Genomic DNA, 19,335 nt, shown 5'->3' with positions numbered 1-19,335 from the left:
AATTGTGCGAATTCCTTAACATTTTTACCAGCAAATCTACAGAGTTGTACGTATTTTGTAACATCTTCTCCAGCAAAACTAGAGGATTGTACACATTTGAACGTATTTTGCAACATTTATACCAGAAAATCTACAGAATTATACGTATTTTGTAACATTTTCCTCCAGCAAAACTAGAGGGTTGTACGCATTTGAATGTATTTTGCAACATTTATACCAGCAAATCTACAGGATTGTATGTATTTTGCAACCTTTTCACCAGCAAAACTAGAGGATTGTACGCATTTGGACGTATTTTGCAACATTTATACCCCAAAAATCTACAGAGTTGTACGTATTTTGCAACCTTTCCACCAGCAAAACTAGAGAATTGTACGCATTTGAACGTATTTGGCCAATATTTATACCAGCAAATCTACAGAATGTACGTATTTTGTAACATTTTCTTCAGCAAGACTAGAGAATTGTACGCATTTGGCAATATGTATACCAGCAAATCCAGGATTGTACCTATGCGATAAGCACTGATCCAGTGCTTGAATTATCTTAGATCAATTAATTATGTGATTTAAGTGCTTAGATTTTTGAATTGAACTTTGTTGTTGGGAACTTCAGTAGGCGAAAAAGTAGGAACATGAGTTGCTGTATCTTCAAAGATACTTTTGAGGTTATTCTACGGTTTTTCAAATATTACAAAAAAAACCGGAGGTCTTCTAGAGTAGACTCTAGATTTGTTCATGAACCAGATCAATCTCAGGCAATCAACAGACTTCAAATCGATAACATCACGAATATTGCTGATGGAAGTCACTGAGATATTGCAATTATTCGAGTGCTAATGAATTATGATTAAACGAATTTCCATCTAGCTGTTTACCCTGTTATCAATATTTGCAGTAGCAGAAGTCTTCGGAGTGATTAACATAGTATTTGGATTTTGACGTGACAACGTCTTATAAATTGGTTTGCCGGGTGACACTTCAAGAAACTGCGTTACGTTTTTTATACTGTTTAATTCACGAATATTGACAGCCACAATACTATCAACCATATGAAGCTATGTTAAGGATATTAATAAATAAAATTACATCCACTACCTCTCTCATAAATCTTCTTTATTCTTCTTCACTAGTATTCTTAATGAATAAAGTTGAGCATTTGCTTATACTTCTAGAATATGGAGCATTTGCTTCATTTTCTATGAATAAACGTGAGCAAAACCTTTTGCTCATGCTCATCAAAAAAATAGTTTGAGCATTTGCTCATAAGTAAAAGCTTAAACTCAAAATTGTATGAATAAACTAGAGCATTTGCTCAACTTTTGAAACAAATGCTTCAAAAAAGGTGAGTCTAGTCTAGAGCAGCTTATCACCTTTTGCTCATAGTAAAATAGCTCAACTAATTCGTATGTGGAAGAGGAAACTAGATACGATCACAACCAATAGTTGAGAATTTATAAAACTCTTTTAGATTCAACCGTGATATATCACCATTATTCCTACAAAAGAATAAATACAAAAGATCGGTTTACCTGATATAAGATAGCCATGACAACCAATAGTGGAGAACTTATAAAACTCTTTTTAGATTCAACCATGATATATATCACTATTATTCCTACAAAAGAATAAATACAAAAGACATCTACTGATATAAAGATAGCCATCACAAAATAGGAAATAGGCATTTAAGATATGAGAGTGTAGACGATTAGAAGAAGGCTATTGATATTATAAGAATATGCTGAAGATTATTATAGAAATGACATTTTTTCACGCTATTATTTCAAATTCAAACTCAACTAACCTAAAACTCTATTCATAAATAGAAACAGAGCAGACGACGCAAACACAAGCGGTGCACCTTACTTGCATATTTAGCGCTTCGGTGAGCTGTAAAAACAAAGTAAGACTACAAAAGCGTATCAGCTGATGAAAAATCTTTAAAATACGTGAGCATTTGTTCCAGAGTTCAGGAGCATAAGGTAAGAGTATAAGGTAAAGCTTATTCATATAAAAATGAGCAAATGCTTTTGCTTCTAATTTTTGCTCATGAGCAAAACCTTATGCTCCATGCTCTTGCTCATGAGCATTTGCTCTGGTTTTATTCATTGAATTTATTCAATATTTGCAGTTGCAGATCTTCGGGTATTTTTTCAGATGTATCCTTTTAATTCATACAACAAGAGTACATCATCAAAAATGATAAGGAGAGAACTAAGGTAACCTTGTGCTATTCCTCTCCCAAATTTGATAAGGTTAGTCAAAAATAGTCCAAAAATTAATTTGCTGACCTTGTTTGACAGAAACATATCTTGCGTTGAGAGCGGCCACAAATGAGGCCTGAGGCAGTGAATCCTCCAGAGTGAACAGTTCGTCTTTGGTCACTGAGTTTGAACGACTCTTCAGAACCGCTTGGAGCCAATCGGTGACAGATATCTGCAATAAATTAAACAAATATATTAGCGAAAAAAAAAACAACTCAAGAAGTATAACTCGGAAAAAACGTGTTAAATGAATGGAAATAACAACTCAAAATACAATAACTTATTGTGAGGTCCACGTTATAATGGCAGTGAAGAAAGATAGCATATTCACAGAACTCATTCATCACACCCAGACTTGGTGTCTTTGTGGGGAATATTCATTATGCATATAACTCTGCATCTATGCATTTCTCTGCTGCTGTGTTTTTTTTCTTGAATGAATCAAGATTTATTTATTTATTTATGTCATTGACAATTACAAATCATAATTACAATAAATATACTATGATTGGGAGAAGACAACAGGCATAGCCAAAAACTGTGTCTTCTCCCAAATTTTTACGAATAAAAGTTTCAAAAAAGAATAAGGTTAAGATTTCACTTTCACTTCAAAAAGTCCAATTTCCACTTCAAAACTGATGACTAAACATTTTGAATTTTGATAAATAAAAACTGATTAAAAACAAAAATATTTCATTCAAATCTCTACAAATTGAAAATTGTTGAGTAATTTTGCAAATTTTTGAGCCACAAAAGAAACACAACTTCACTATTAGCACAGCTGATATAATATTATTTGAATTTGAAAAAAAATTGGAACGTTGCCGATCCTCTGTCTTGTCAATACCGTCTTTAGACGGTATCTGATACAGGTTTATTAATGTAATATTAACTGTTCATTCTCGTTTAAAATAATCAATTATATTTTATTAAACAAAAAATTATATTTTTCAATTATTTCATAATCAATATGGAATATTTTTTTAATTCTACATTGTTGAAAGGCGATCTGGCAACAGAACGAAGTGAGAAAGAGATAGCGCTATCCGCTTTGTTGAATGAAAGACAAGGATAGCAATACCATTGCAAATTGAACACTACCATTATAACATGGACCTCACTATAGATTGACCAATGTTTACAGACAGAGGCTAAAATACACGAAAAAAAAGGAGCTGAGAGAGGACAATGAGATATTTTATGAATTGTACGAAAAGAGAAACGAACAGTGATGAATGGAAAGAGAAGAAGAAGAAAGAATCTGAAATGAGAGAAGATCGGAAAATTAGAAGGAAGAAGAAGAAGAGAAATTAGTGGAGGAAGAGTGTGAGAGAGAAAGTTAACTTGTTATAGTTGAGATGATTAGTTGAAAAGAGAAGATAAGGGAGAAGGAAGATGAGAAATTGGAGAAGAATGAAAAGGAGGAGGAAGAAGATGAAGAAGAAGAAGAAGAAGAAGAGAGAAGAAGACGAAGAAGGAAAGAGAAGGAGAAGAAGAAGAAGAAGAAGAAGTACGAAGCGTTGAGGAAGATTGTGAGAGAGAAAGTGCAAGAGAAAGAAAAAGCAAGGACGCAGAGTTGGTTGACCTTGGTCGTGAACTCGGCTCAGCTGACTCAGTTTGTTGACTCCCGTTCAATTGATACGCAACGTTCTTGTGTATCATGAACTTGGATACACAGTTTCTTTTGTATAGGGGACTTCCTTCAAGAAATCTCTGTGTATAGGGGGCTTCCTTCAAGAGATCTCTGTGTATAGGGGGCTTCTTTAAAGAAATCTCCGTGTATAGGGGGCTTCCTTCAAGAAATCTCTGTGTATAGGGGGCTTCCTTAAAGAATCTCGTGTATAGGGGGCTTCCTTCAAGTAATCTCTGTGTATAGGGGGCTTCCTTCAAGAAATCTCTGTGTATAGGGGGCTTCCTTCAAGAAATATCTGTGTATAGGGGGCTTCCTGCAAGAAAGCTCTGTAGGGAGCTTCCTCCATCTAGGGATCTAGGGTCTCTGAAGCCTGATGTTTTTGCAAAGCCGTAAATATTACCCAGCGAACCATACCTTGCCAATATGCCATTTCAAAGTCACGGAGGCGTATTGTACTAAATTGCTCTATTAATATACTAAAATGGATTTAAACTAGTAGTTCTGTGAACAGTAGACCTCACGCAGTATTCTCATCCACAAGTACCTGATAGAAACTATAGACGTTATGGAAATACAGCAATAGACTGGCTTCTCCACATCTGCGTAATCACTTGTAAGCTGATTTATTATGAATAATTCTACAGTCTGATTTTACTCTAATATTGGCGTATGAAGGAGGCTCCTTTTCCCTTTTATATTATCCTTGAAATGCAAAATTTCAAAAACCTTGGAACTATGTTGACGGCACAATTAAAAAAGAAACATACCTGTCAAATTTCATGAAAAACTATTACCGCGCTTTGCTGTAAATGCGCAACATATAATAGTATATTTCGCCCTAGGGCAGAAAATGAGACTTTTCGGCTCGAAATCGATTTTCAAGTCCGAGGCCGTAGGCGAGGGTTAGAAAAGATTGAGAGCCGGAAAACAAAAAAAAATTTTGCCCTTGGTAAGAACGTTATTTTTCGCCACAAAGAAAAATAAACATTATAAATATGAGAATAATTGTTTATTAAGCACTTCCGAAAGCAAAACAGGAAGGTCATAGCTCTAGCAAATCTGAGGTAATCTGAATATCAGGAAATTGTCCAAGTATTTTTATTTTTTATTCTGATTTGTCTAAATAACCTAAAAGATTATGTCAATTATGTAAGAGGTTGAGTTTATACTTTTTATTCTTTCAAATGACAATAAGATGATATTATTATAAATGTTTTGATTCTTGAATTATAAACACAAACAATGAAAAGTTTTTTGATCAGCTGTTTCAGCACACTTGAAATTTGGCCAATTGAATGTCAACGTCAACAATGCTTGTTAGCTGTTGTCGTTGACTTCGGAAGTTTAGGTTAGAAGTTCTATCCTACTCTGAAAATCGAATTTGAATAGTTTATAATATATATCTTATCTGTGTTTTATTCATCCAAATAAAATGATAGTATCTTATTGCAGAATACCTATTCAATTCTAGAAGCATAAACTGATTCCGTTTCATAAACCATTTTGTAAACACGTTCACATCAAATCAGAATCACTGACTTCAAGATTATTTTACTGCCCTAGGGCCGTAAAACTTTTACCGGCTGGTCAGAAAACAATCATTTTCGGCCTCCATATGACGCACGAAAACCAGCTCATTACATCCAAATGGGGCGAAAACATATAAACATTTATGAGAAATGCCAAACCATCGACTTGAATCTTAGACCTCACTTCGCTCAGTCAATAAATATTATCAAATCAATTTCGGAATACTTACGCTCCAGCACGATCCTGAGCGCCAGCTGGCCTCCATGATATCGGCGCTGTAGAGGCAGTTGGGATTACACTCGCTGACCAGTTTGCCCTCCTCGAGAGGAACTGTTGTTGCAAGTGTGCAGAGCGTACTTGCCGCCCTCGTCCAGGCGACACTCCAGGGTGAACAGGGTGTCTCGCCCCAGGGGATGTTCGCGTCCACTGGTTATTCCAAGCTCTCTGACAGGTGCGCGAACCGCTTGCGACCGACTGAGCGCAGGTTCACCTGAACAGAGAAACACAAAGCTTGTTATGTTTTGCAAATTGAAGCATGATACCATAGAGAAACGATAGCGTAAGTAGACATCCCATGGTATAGGGCGTTTATGTCGCAACTTTTACTGTTATCCCAAGCCGATAGTTCACATAGTTCTTTCCCATGCAGCTTGTGACTCTGGTAGTCTCTCAAATTGTGCCGTTCATACACTCTCACCCCAACAAAACAATAAAAATTGACAATAATCGGCTTGAGATAACAGTAAAAGTTGCAACATAAATTCCGTATACCATGGGATATCTACTTACGCTAATGATTCTCTATGATGATACACACTTAGCGCAGGTTTGGGATTTAGCGTTTGGGACTTGGCGTTTCGGTCGTTTGGGATCAATGCGACAAACAACGTTTTCTGTCGATTAGGAAAACTCTTCAAAGTTTTCGGTCATTTGGGATTCGGCTGAATGAGAACGTTCCAGTTTCAATATTCCATTAATTCTCAGTAATAAATTTCAGTTTATTTGAATAAATCTGATATAAATTTAAGTTTCAGAAATAAATTAATTCTTTAATGAATAATTAATGAAATATTGAAACTGGAACTTTCTCATTCAGCCGAGTCCCAAATGACCGAAAACTTTAAAGAGTTTTCCCAATCCACAGGGAACGTTGTTTGTCGCATTGAGCCGAAAGTGTTGAGAGTCCCAAACGATCGAAAGTGATAGGTTCCCAAATGGGAAATAGTTATTTGTATATTAGAGTGAAAAGTACGACTTTTTCTCCCGGGGGGAAAAAGTTTGAAGCCCGAGGCAAAGCCGAGGGCAGCAATTTTCCTGAGGGAGAAATAGTTATTGTATATCTAGAGTGAAAAGTACGACTTTTTTCCCTGAGGGAAAAGTTTGAAGCCCGAGGCGAAGCCGAGGGCAACAATTTTCCTGAGGGAGAAAAAGTATTTTCACTCGTGATGTACACAACATTTTTCCTCCATCTACATTTTTTTATAGAAACTGCAAATAAAATCATTTTAATAACTACGTATTGGTGACAATGTTTCCTAACAACATAACCTAAAATCTAAAACCTAAACAGCGGCCGTCTGATTGGCACTGCCGATTGCGCTATCTAGCAAAAGTTGTCACAATTATATCAGCTGGGTGTTACCAAAATGGCTGACTCCAGATCACGCGGTTCAGATTTGAATGCAGATCAAAAATATTTGTTGGCTGGTATTTTGAATAGAATAAGATATTTTAAAAATTGTATAAATTTTTATCGTCTACTAATATTAAGAAGTATATCATACAAACATATATTTCATGAGTTGATCAAATTTTTGGTTGTGGTATTGAATTCAGTTGACTCAATGACAGACACCTCTTATGCTTTTCTGAGCTGAGACCTTCTAGACCTGTTATAATGTAAGTTTTTAAATAGAGATGCTTCCCATGTTATTTAAATGGAGTCACTTTTACTCCCTAGGGAGTTTTTCTGTTTTTTACTACCGAGACGAAAAAGTGACACTTTAGTATTAGGTTTCAGGGAGTACAGTAAGTACTTTGGACAGTAGGTGGAGGAAAATGAATCTTCGGCTCGATCGAGGGATCCTATCACTTTCGATCGTTTGGGATTACAGTTATTGGAGGAGAGATCAAGTTATGACAAATAACGACAATTAATGAACTTGAACAGAAAAATAAATTCGGAATTTTAAGATTGAATTAATAATACAACGAATGTATGATTGGAAAACTGAGTGGTCAGCATGTTAAAATGAAGGACAATTTTGAGACTGACTGTGCGTAGATTTACCTGAAGGCAAAACCAGGGTGATGTTTTTAGATTGAAGTATATATCAAAATTAGAGGTTGTGACCGACCGAATGTAAGTTTACCTGGAGAAAAACAAGCATTTAAGTGAGGAATATTTGAGAAATAGAATAATGGAAATTATTTCCACAAGAAAGTGAATGAAGATTAAGAAAGGCATTGGATAATGTGTAAGCGTAGCTTCTCCACTATTCGGAGGTTTATTGATTGATTGATTGATTGATTGATTGAGTACTTTATCTATGTAGATTACAATATATATGGCTTATACACTTATATACAATAGCTTACAATACAGCAAAATTATAGATGAATTTACATAATATAGGACTAAGAAAATAATTATGAAAGTATATGATATGAAAAAGTAATTTGTAATAATATAATAACTATGGATAATTATATTGTTATGCCTCTACATAAATTGGCGGAGCTTTGGACATATCAATGTCCATTCTTCGGAAAGAATATTAAAATATCCTCCCCACTAAACTCTACCAATGATCTGGGAGGAAAAGAAGGAAAATTTTTCAGGTATAAAACCGAAAATACGAACAATGAGAACAGAAGTAGAATTGAGATAAATATCAAAATTAGAATTATTAACAGAATCTAATACTCAAATATGACAATACTAGTACTTCTGTGAACAGTAGACCTCGCGCAGTTGTAAACTACAGCCTCCTTTAATACTGTCCAACAGAGTAAATTGTGTCCTGTTCTGACGTGTCGGCGAGATATCAGCTGTTTTGGTTGTTGTATCGACAATGCTAATAATATGTTGTTAACAACTATGCTACTATCATCAAAAGCTTACTGAGTTGAAAGCAGAGAAAAGTCGGGAGAATGTGTATGGGCCAGACCATATGGGTGGTTTTCCAGGCAGCCAATCGGAGAGCTTCCTGCGCTGACGACTATAAAACGCCGACTGAAAACGCCTTAAAACGCCCAATATGGCCTGGTCCTATTCCACAAGTCAGATCCACGTATTTTATTCTAGAATATCAGTTTATCTTCCTATCCAAAATCAGACCACTGAATTAAAGCTGAGATTTTCACCTTTTTCAAAATAACCCCTTGTAATCTTGCACTCCCTTGTTACAAAAACTGCAAAGCACACTTCTTTCCCCTAAAATGCGGATAAATGAAAAGGGTGGCCTTTATCACGCAATTTGTGAGTTGGGGCAAAGGCCTATAATGAGGCCTCTAATCATAAAGCGTAAAATTAAGTCTACACTGTTTACTGTAGTTAAGTACATACTTGGATGCCCGGACTCATTCTTATCAACTCCAGGCTAATTTACACTACACTTCTTGTACTAATGAATGAAATACTTGGCATTTATCCTCCGCTTCCTCCACCTCCTTCTTCTTCTTCTTCTTCTTCTTCACCACATCCTTCCACTACCTCATTTTTATCTCCTCCTACTCCTCGTCATGCACTACCTAGTTCTTTTCCTCCTTCTTTTCATCATCATGATCTTCTTCCTCTTCTTCTTCTTCTTCTTCTTATACTTTTAGAACAGCGCCTTAATTGTAATATGGTTCAAACAGGGCTAGACCTATATGAAAATGTTGATGTTTATGCTATTCCTTGATCATCTTCCTCTTCTTCTTCTTCTCTTCTTCTTCTTCCCCTCAACCTTCTACATCTTATTCTTTCTATCTCCCTCCTCCTTCTCATCCACCTCCTCACCACACTCCCTTCCCTTCTTCTTCTTCTTCTTCATAACTTCTTTCCACACCCTTTTTTATGTTTAGATTTCCATTTTCCATGCTGGAATGTAATGGTATATTTCGCACCTAGGGCCGAAAATGATACTTTTCCGGCTCGAAATCGGTTTTCAAGTCCGAGGCCGTAGGCCGAGGACTAGAAAAGATGTTGAGACGGGGAAAAACACATTTTTGCCGTGGTGGGAACGCTATTTTTCGCCATACAGAAAAAAAAACAATATATATATATGAGAATTATTGTTTATTAAGCACTTCCAAAAGCAAAAGTGGAAGGTCATAGCTCTAGCAAATCTGAGGTAATCTGAATATCAGGAAATTGTCCAAGTATTTTTATTTTTTATTCTGATTTGTCTAAAAACCCTAAAAGATTATGGTCAATTATGTAAGAGGTTGAGTTTATACTTTTTATTCTTCCAAATGACAATAAGATGATATTATTATAAATGTTTTGATTCTAGAATAATAAACACAAATAATGAAAAGTTTTTCGATCAGCTGTTTTAGCACACTTGAAATTTGGCCAATCTGAATGTCAACGTCAACAATGCTTGTTGTCGTTGACTTCGGAAGTTTAGGTTAGAAGTTCTATCTACTCTGAAAATCGAATTTGAATAGTTATAATATATATATATCTGTATTTTATTCATCCAAAAAAATGATAGTATCTATTGCAGATTACTTATTCAATTCTAGAAGCATAAACTGATTCCGTTGATAAACATTTTGTAAACACGTTCACATCAAATCAGAATCAGCTGACTTCAAGGTTATTTTACAGCCCTAGGGCCGTAAAAACTTTTACCGGCCTGGTCAGAAAACAATCATTTTCGGCCTCCATATGACGCACGTAAACCAGATCATTATATCCAAGTGGGGCGAAAAAATATATATATTCAGAAATACATTACCAGTGCCTTTACTATATTATGGCTCCAACAAGGAGCTGGATCTTACGTTCTTATTCTTCTTCTTCTTCTTCTTCTTCTCCATTTTTCTTCTTTTTCTTTCTCTTCTTCTTTCCCTCCTCCTTTTTCTTCTTCTTTTCCTCCTTCTCACCATTTTCTTCTTAGTCTTACCCTCGCCTTACAGAGCTCATTTACGCTAATGGCTATTTTATTGCTAAAGCCTTTGGGGCGTTAAGCTTATGGTTTTACAACTGTAATCCTTCATAATTATCTCTTTCTTTATCGCGATCTTCTTCTCCAACTGTTCTTCATTCTCTGCTAACTCGCTTGCACAATTTCCAGCCATAAATATCTCTCCAGTTATCCATATTGTACCAGATTTCAAGATCCATTTTTCAATTCTGTACAATGTGTCTACTCATTACTGTAATTTGGAATGTATTGAAATGTAACTATACTTCATTTGGCGAATTTAGGATTTATAGATTTGGGGAAGTTAGGAGTTGTTAGTCCTCTCTACCTCTTTCGTCTATCAAGTGATGAAGGCTCTACGATTCCAAAACATGTACGTACTTTCCTTTCCATTAAATTCGATTTTTAATAGACTAGTTATTTGTGCTACTAGTGCGCAAAGTGACAGTTTGCTGCACCGAAAGAAACATTTATGGAATGGTTTGTTGAGTGCAGCAGAGGAACTTTGCGCACGTATTTTACATTAAATTTTTCTACAGTTACCATTGAATATGAAAAGTGGGTAATTATGGGTAGAATTCCCTGAAATACATCAAATGTTTTCTGTGTAATTCTATTATCAATAAATAAAATTTAATAATAATGTAGTAGTGTTTGAATGGCGGGGCGGCTGTGTGCTGAATGTGGTGTGCGGAATGTCTGTGTCGCTGTCCTCGTTGTCATTATTATAACGTGCACCACAACACAATACCACAGCACTGTTACCAACTTCATTTTGATTTTGCTGCACTGGTCCTTCATATAACCTACTTACTATTTTGCGTCGCCATGCAAATCTGGAGTGCAGAAAAATGTTTCCCGCACTAGAGCGGGAAAAGTGAATCTTTGCGTTCTGTAATCAGTGCAGGAATGGCCACTTTTCAAGGTAACTGTAGGAAAAAAATATTTTCTTAGGTACTGAATATTGATGTTATTGGAGTGCTCTCAAATTAATTAATGATAAAATTCTATGATAATCTGTTATCCTCAAGAGACTTTATGAATGCCTCTCATAGGAATTTGTCTAGAATACACTAACGTTCCTAAAGTGCTATACCATTTTAAGATTCAACAGTAGATAGTAAAGTTAGGCCCGGTTGTACAAAAGCCTGTCGGATTTTAACTATGATTAAATTCCACAAGAATCAATAAGAGAAGTCCTTTATAAGAAGGGGGCTTCCGTCATTGGTTCTCATGATATTCAATCACGGGCCGGTTGCACAAAATCCTTATGGATTTTAACTATATAAATGCCACGAGAATCAATAAGAGAAGTCCTTTATAAGAAGAGGGCTTCTGTGATTGGCTCTCATTGTATTTAATCACGGTTAAAATTCAACAGACTTTTGTGGAACCAGACCTTTTACTACTTGATTTACATTAATCATGTTGTATTTCACAAGTATTCTAGGTATCGAACTAAATTGGTAATATCACTACTTCTTAGAAGCATTCTACTTCATAATTTGGAAATAACCTTTTGTAGAGGTTGCCATAACTGGGTTTAATGATTCAAAAAAAGAAACTTCCAATAATTACAGATTTCGGGAAAGAAATAAAACGGTCAGTGAAATTAATGACCAGGAAAAATAATGATGAGAGAGATTAAGGTGAAACAGTTAATGAGGTAAGATATAATTATGTATAGTAAAAATTAAGGAATTAAGGATGGGTGAAGAAGTAGAAGAAGTAGGTGAAATAAGGAGGAGAAAAATAAGAACAAGGAGAAGAGTATCAGGGTTTAGTTTGAGGAAAAATTCGAATATGAATGGGAAAAAGATGATGAAGAGGAATTAGAAGAAGAAGAAGAAGAAGAAGAAGAAGAAGAAGAAGAAGAAGAAGAAGAAGAGAAGAAAAAGAAGAAGAAGAAGAAGAAGAAGAAGAAGAAGAAGAAGAAAAGGACAGGAATACAGGAAGGATTACAAGGAAAGTATAACAGCATTTCTACTACTACTTTGATCTTCTATCCACTTATGGAACACATCAAAATTTATGGTCCTCCAAAATTACCATACTTATATAGCACGGGTGCACCATATTCAATGGGGGCCCTACTTTAAAAATCTGGTGTGGCGCACTCACACAACTTTCCTTGCCGTTATGAAAATTGATCAACTGAAGTGAGTGTTCCCGCGTATATCAAATCTACTATTATAAGATCTGAAACAGCTGGTGACAGAACAATAACGCTGGACACACATGAGGTCTGCTATCTCTTCATAGTGAATGATTTAATAGAATCAACAGTTAGCAATTGAAATAATCACATTCTCTCGAATTTCGAGCTTATTTTCAATTTTAGGTGAAAATGTTACTGAACATTAATTGTTGAGATTTTCATGCTCAATCTTGTTCCACTTGGAATTTTTTGTTTAAATTGTATCTGAAGCCTGATAATTGGGAATCTAAAATCTAACTTTGCATAGATGGGGCGGTGCTCCTGAAATTTCTACAGATATGGGACTTGTGGCAGTTGATAGAGCTTATCGATGACTATTCCAGGTATAAGTTAATCAAAATCGTGGAGCCGTTTTCGAGAAAATCGCAAAAGACCCTGTTTTTTCCAACATTTTCGCCGTTTTAGCCGCCATCTGAATCGCATTTGATCGAAATTTTTCGTGTCGGATCCTTACAGTGTAAGGACCTTAAGTTCCAAATTTCAAGTCATTCCGTTGATTGGGAGATGAGATATCGTGTACACAGACGCACATACTCATACACAACACACACACACACTCATACATACACACACGACGCACACACACACACACACAACACACACACACACACACACACACACACACACACACACACACACACCACACACACATACAGACCAATACCCAAAAACCACTTTTTTGGACTCAGGGGACCTTGAAACGTATAGAAATTTAGAAATTGGGGTACCTTAATTTTTTTCGGAAAGCAATACTTTCCTTACCTATGGTAATAGGGCAAGGAAAGTAAAAAACCGAAGGTTTCTAGTTTGAGATACAAACTTTGTAGGTCTTTATAGTTTTAGAGTCTATCAATAGTGAGATTTGCTTCAAACTGTCAGTGAGATTCATTCAAAACAGTCAGAATTTCTTATGAATAACACTGAAACCTACTATTTAATCAATTCTGACAGTCCTTATAGAGTCTTTCTTTAGTTGAATTCACGTTAATCTGTCAGGATTCCTTATGAATAACTTCATAGCTTTCCATTCAATTGATACTGACAATAATGGCCTATCTAACCCTCACAATAGTCTAATATCAAAGGTTTTTTAACTAGATCACTCCCGTGTTATCGGATGGGCACGTTAAACTGTCGGTCCCGGCTGAAGTATGACAGTCGTAAGCCCATTGACGGCTTAAATTATATATTCAGGCGGTGGGACCTTCCCGCAAGGGACTCCCCACTAACAAAAGCCATACGAATTTACTTTTATAGTCTAAACCAATGATTGTCTCCTTTCCTTTGAGAACAGCTTATAATTTACACCAATTTCAATACAGGTTCGAAACAGTACATGACCAACAATTATCAAGTTAATTGATGATTTCGTCTGAGATGCCCTCATTATTTTATGCGTTGAAATAACTGCTGAAACTTTTTTTTGCTAGTTCACTTTTTGTGTAGTTGAGAAGTTGATATTGTGGTAATTATTCATATTGAATGAAAAAGAGTAAGAAATTGTCAAAAAAAAACTTTCACACTTGTTTTCTTGGTTCTTATTTGTACTAAAAGTAAATTTTATTTATCATGGCGTTTCTGTTGCTTAAGCCGCCATTTGTCACACCTTTGAGGGGGAGGGACTGTCTAGCTAGGCCAAGGCAGGCTTTCATGCCCTCGACCAATAGCAGTACTCGCCTACTAGTATAAATTCTGCTGCTCGTATTTAGTTTTAGTTTATCAGAGATTGACAATGGTGTAATAACCGAAACCGGTCTTCTAATTATCAATAAATCAGTGGTTTTTTGACAAATTTCTTAGTCTTTTTCATTCAACTGCTGAAACTATGCTTAATTGATGGGTTCGTGGAATTCAATCAGAGCTATTCATAATGGAATTTCAAAATGATTGAAATTAGATAGGATGATATTTAAATATTTTCCTGTTGATTAGTTAGTAGGTTTTGTTTATTAGGTTCTCTTCAGGTGCAGAGAGTGGAAAATGTAATTAGAAAAGGGTCAGGAGCTATTACTAAAGATTTAGAGTTCCGCCAGAGACAAGAATAATATAGTTACTTACTTATCCTTCATCTATGGTTCCGCTAGCAAATTTATAGAGAAAATTCAATTTTGGTGTTGGAGTCATAGTGAATTTTGGATAGATTTTGAATTATGTATGGACTTTTTCGAATTTGGAACAGAATTTGTGATAAAACCACTCAAAATTTAAGTGGTTTGATTCTTTATTTTGTGAATTTAAAGTTTGTTTTATATTTTTACGAAAGTTTAATTATCAATCTATTGTTTGTTTTATTCTAATTTATATTTTCATATTGTGATTTGATGAAGAAATTCAAATGGAAATAACCCATGTATAATATTGGGTAGACTAATTTGAAACTAAATGTAGACTAATTGAAGAGGTTTTGGGCAGTAGCCTGTTTTTTCTTTTCCGATTATTGTATTTTTTGCTAACCTAATGAGTAATTAGCAAAAAATATCGACATCCAAGAATCTTCTTGAAATTCCAACGTTTTTACTTTCCTTGCCCTATTACCATAGGTAAGGAAAGTATTGCTTTCCGAAAAAATTAAGGTACCCCAATTTCTAAATTTCTATACGTTTCAAGGACCCCTGAGTCCAAAAAACGGTTTTTTGGGTATTGGTCTGTATGTGTGGTGTGTGTGTTTGTGTGTGTGGTGTGTGTGTGTGTGTATGAGTGTATGGCGTCTGTGTACACGATATCTCATCTCCCAATTAACGGAATGACTTGAAAATTGGAACTTAAGGTCCTATCACTATAAGGATCCGACACGAACAATTTCTATCAAATGCAATTCAAGATGGCGGTTAAAATGGCGAAAATGTTGTCAAAAACAGGGTTTCTCGTGATTTTCTCGGAAACGGCTCCAACGATTTTGATAAAATTCATACCTAAAATAGTCATCGATAAGCTCTATCAACTGCCACAAGTCCATATCTGTAAAAATTTCAGGAGCTCCGCCCCATCAATGCAGATAGATTCATTCCAATTATCAGGCTTCAGATGAAACAAAAAAAATCAAGTGGAGTAGATTAAGCATAAAAATCTCTACAATAAATGTTCAGTAACATTTTCACCTAAATTGAAAATAAGCTTTAAATTCGAGAAAATGTGATTATATCAATTGCAATTATTGTTGATCTATTAAATCATTCACTATGAAGAGATAGCAGACTCATGTGTGTCTTCAGCGTATTGCCCTGTCACCAGCTGGCTCAAATATTTGAATAGTAGACTTGAGATGCGCGGGAACACTAGCGTCAGGTGATCAATTTTCATAACGGCAAGGAAAGTTGTGTGAGTGCGCCACACCAGATTTTTTTCGCGATGGAATTCGCAAGATAGTAATGAAGTTGGCAACAGTCCTGAGATTCTTGGCAGTTATTTTCAGTTTCCGGCCTCACATCCAGCCTAACTGACCTGTGTCGGCTTCATAAATTTCACAATTCGCAGGCGAAAACATCAGAAATTGTCTGTGTTTCAAATGTAATTGAGCGACCAATTCCCAAGCGAAGCTAGGATTGGCTCGTAATCTTTGTCAGTTAGATTGCCATCAGTTAGATTGTAGAATGTGATATATGCAAGGAACATTCGTAGTGAAAGAACTAGAGATCTACTAGCTGTATTCTATAATTCAAACGTTGTTCTATAGTGAGATCCCACGTTATAATGGCAGTATTTGATTAACATTGATGTTGCTATCCTCGTCTATTATTTATTATAGTTTATCATCTATAAATCACTGATTATCTATTAAATTGAATTGATTTTATGACTACATAGGATCAATAGTATCTGGTAGTCCTCTATCTTTGTTTGTTCGCTTCAATCTCTTCTTTCTTCCCAGTCCTTTTAATTTTGTCAGATCTCTCTTTCTCAATTCATCTGAGAGCTGTTGTCTTCTTTTAATTGTTTTTATTGATAACATCGTCTTTCTGTCGGTGATGGTTTCCCTATTAATTGTTGTGCGATTTTAGTAAATTTTATATGTTTACTAGCCGTCAGCTCGCTTCGCTCGCCATATCCGTCTAGCCAGGGGGCTCCGCCCCTGGACCCCCGACTGGATCGTCCAAAAATGAGATCAGCGGGCTCACTTCGCTCGCCTGCATGTAGACCTCAACTTAATGCCAACCTGACAAAATTTTTAATTTAGTTACCAGAACAACTGTTTCGAAAAGGTACTCTCTCTAGATTATAGTTCTATATAAACATATGGTATGCACATTTCAATTAAAATTTCAAGATATTGGAATAAGAAGAATATACATGCTAAAAGACGAGCTTTAAACCGTTAAAAACCACCCTTAGAGTTGAAATATCGCCAAAAGATTCTTAGTACGCCTCTAAAGGGCCAACTGAACATACATACCAAATTTGAACTTTTTTGGTCCGGTAGGTTTTTAGTTCTGCGAGTGAGTGAGTGAATCAATCAGTCAGTCAGTCAATCAGTGAGTGAGTGCCATTCGCTTTTATATATAAATAGATAGTTAAATTTAGTTCCGATATATGTCTTTTTTGTCATAGTCATTCAAGTTCAGCTTTTTCACATCCATGAAATCAAGCCGGTAAACAGCTGATTGTAGAACAAATAAACATAAGATTCTCATTACAGTATACTATTCTGTAATAAAGTCATATGTTTTCTCAACAGTATGTTTCCTAGTTCCAAATTTGGAACAGCAAACTGTTCATATAGCCGCCTTTTAGCGCTCCAGGTAGAAGTTTTGTCAACTACAATCAAAAATTCGTTTCGAAACTTGTAAACTAGGTTATTTTATAGAATGCATGTGTTAATGTCAGCACAAGCAGTTGATGTTTTCTGTTTCTCAATAATTATTCTTTTACAGATTATTATGACAAAAAATAGTGTAAGTTACTTGGACGTGAATGTCTTTTGCAGTGCTCGAATGAAATTCTAGTCTCAGCTAACGCCTCGACTAGAAACTTCATTCTCGCCTGCAAAACGGGCCTTCCCGTCCTTGTAACTTAAGATACTATTTTTATTTCCACAAGCCAAGGAATTGTGGCTCTGTCTGCTTTCGCGCTCATGAATTTTCTAATAAGTCAATTAATCAATCAAATCAAATCGTTTATTGCACAAAAATATATACAGAATACAACTGAAAGGAAATTGACAACTTTGTGCTACACGTCGGCAAAAGAAAACTTGTACGCCGACGTGGAGTCTTAATATAACTTATTCACTTATACATTAATATTAATATATAAAATGATCCTACAATATTATAATATAGGCTAACAGTAATTAACATTCAACCAACTAAATATTCCATTCTAAGAAATAACAATAAATTAAAGATATACATAAAGCTGAATTTAAGATTCATACAACATCAATCAATATTAAACCAAATCATTATTGAATAAAAATATTTTCTTTCACCCAGGTATGGAAATCTTTTATTTTAGGCTTCTTTATCAACCATCCTCTTGGAACTTTATTATAGAGTTTATTTCTCAAATATGAAATACTTCTACGGGATAGGGTGCTATCAACTCTTTCAATTGTGATTAAGTTTTGAGCGATCTTGTCTATTTCTCTTTGAAAATTTTGAATATTTTTTAATTTGAGCACATGTTTCTTAATAGTCTTTAAAATGAACAATTGTCTTATAGTGTACTATAACAATTAATTAATTGATAACAATCGATTCGCTGGGGTTCTAAGAATATGTCCAAATAATTATCTATTATTTTTGAAGAAAATTATGAAAAAATACATAATCTCGACTCACCTGAGGCCTAGCAGCCAAATGCATCAGCCAAAACTCCGGATCCGAGGGGACCTTAGCGGTGCACACCAACTTATCCTGCGACGCACCCAGGAAGTATCCTCTCACCACGTTCCTCAGCGCCCACCTCCCAGAGCTATCCTCGGAGACCACGATCTGGAACCTGGACCCCGGCTCCTTATCCTCGGACTCACAGGTCACATTCCCGAAACTATCCACTGCCAAATATTTGTCCAGATGCGAACGGAGGTAGATCTCTCCGTTGGGAGCTGGTTCCAGACGCCATATTTGTTTTTTCTTCAGGGAAGTTCCGTTGGCGTTGATTTTGAAGCCGAAGGTTTCGGCCGTCAGGTACCGGAATTGCACGTTGATGAGGCCGATTGTCCAGGTGTTCTTTGCGCATGCGCCGTTCAGTTCGGCGCAGTGATCAGAGTGGCCGTTTGTGCCGCCGTTCGATAGACCGTTCATGGCGCCGGATTCCTGTGGAAAAAAAATGCAAAATTAGTTGGTAATCGCAAAAAAATCGGGGAAAAACAAGGTTGAAAGGTTGGGGAATCGGATGGGATCTTGGATAAAACATAGCATAAGAAGATATCGCATAGTTTGTAGAATTCATTCAAAGTTTGGAAGTTTTGTATCTAATTATGGTGTTGTGTATCAAGTTCAGATGATACTGTATCATATTGTGTTGATACTGTATCATGTGAGGTAATACTGTATCATTTTGTGTTGATCATTATGGCGATACTATAGAGAAAAGATAGCATTAGAAAATA

General features: G+C 35.7%; 1 protein-coding gene across 1 annotated transcript; it reads right to left on the bottom strand.

Moving 5' to 3' along the window:
- Window positions 1–1,472: 1,472 nt before the first annotated feature.
- On the bottom strand, window positions 1,473–19,037 carry LOC120352802 (protein singed-like). The gene is given in 9 exon segments (XM_039435054.1): window positions 1,473–1,498; window positions 2,294–2,413; window positions 2,416–2,438; window positions 5,659–5,674; window positions 5,677–5,700; window positions 5,703–5,746; window positions 5,748–5,832; window positions 5,835–5,919; window positions 18,563–19,037. Coding segments are annotated over 9 exon segments (888 nt in total). The 5' UTR covers window positions 19,028–19,037.
- Between the last annotated feature and the right edge of the window lie 298 nt (window positions 19,038–19,335).

Source organism: Nilaparvata lugens, chromosome 8 (genome assembly GCF_014356525.2).
Source record: "Nilaparvata lugens isolate BPH chromosome 8, ASM1435652v1, whole genome shotgun sequence".
In the NCBI taxonomy this organism is placed as follows: domain Eukaryota; kingdom Metazoa; phylum Arthropoda; class Insecta; order Hemiptera; family Delphacidae; genus Nilaparvata; species Nilaparvata lugens.
This window is presented reverse-complemented; position numbering and strand designations above follow the sequence as displayed.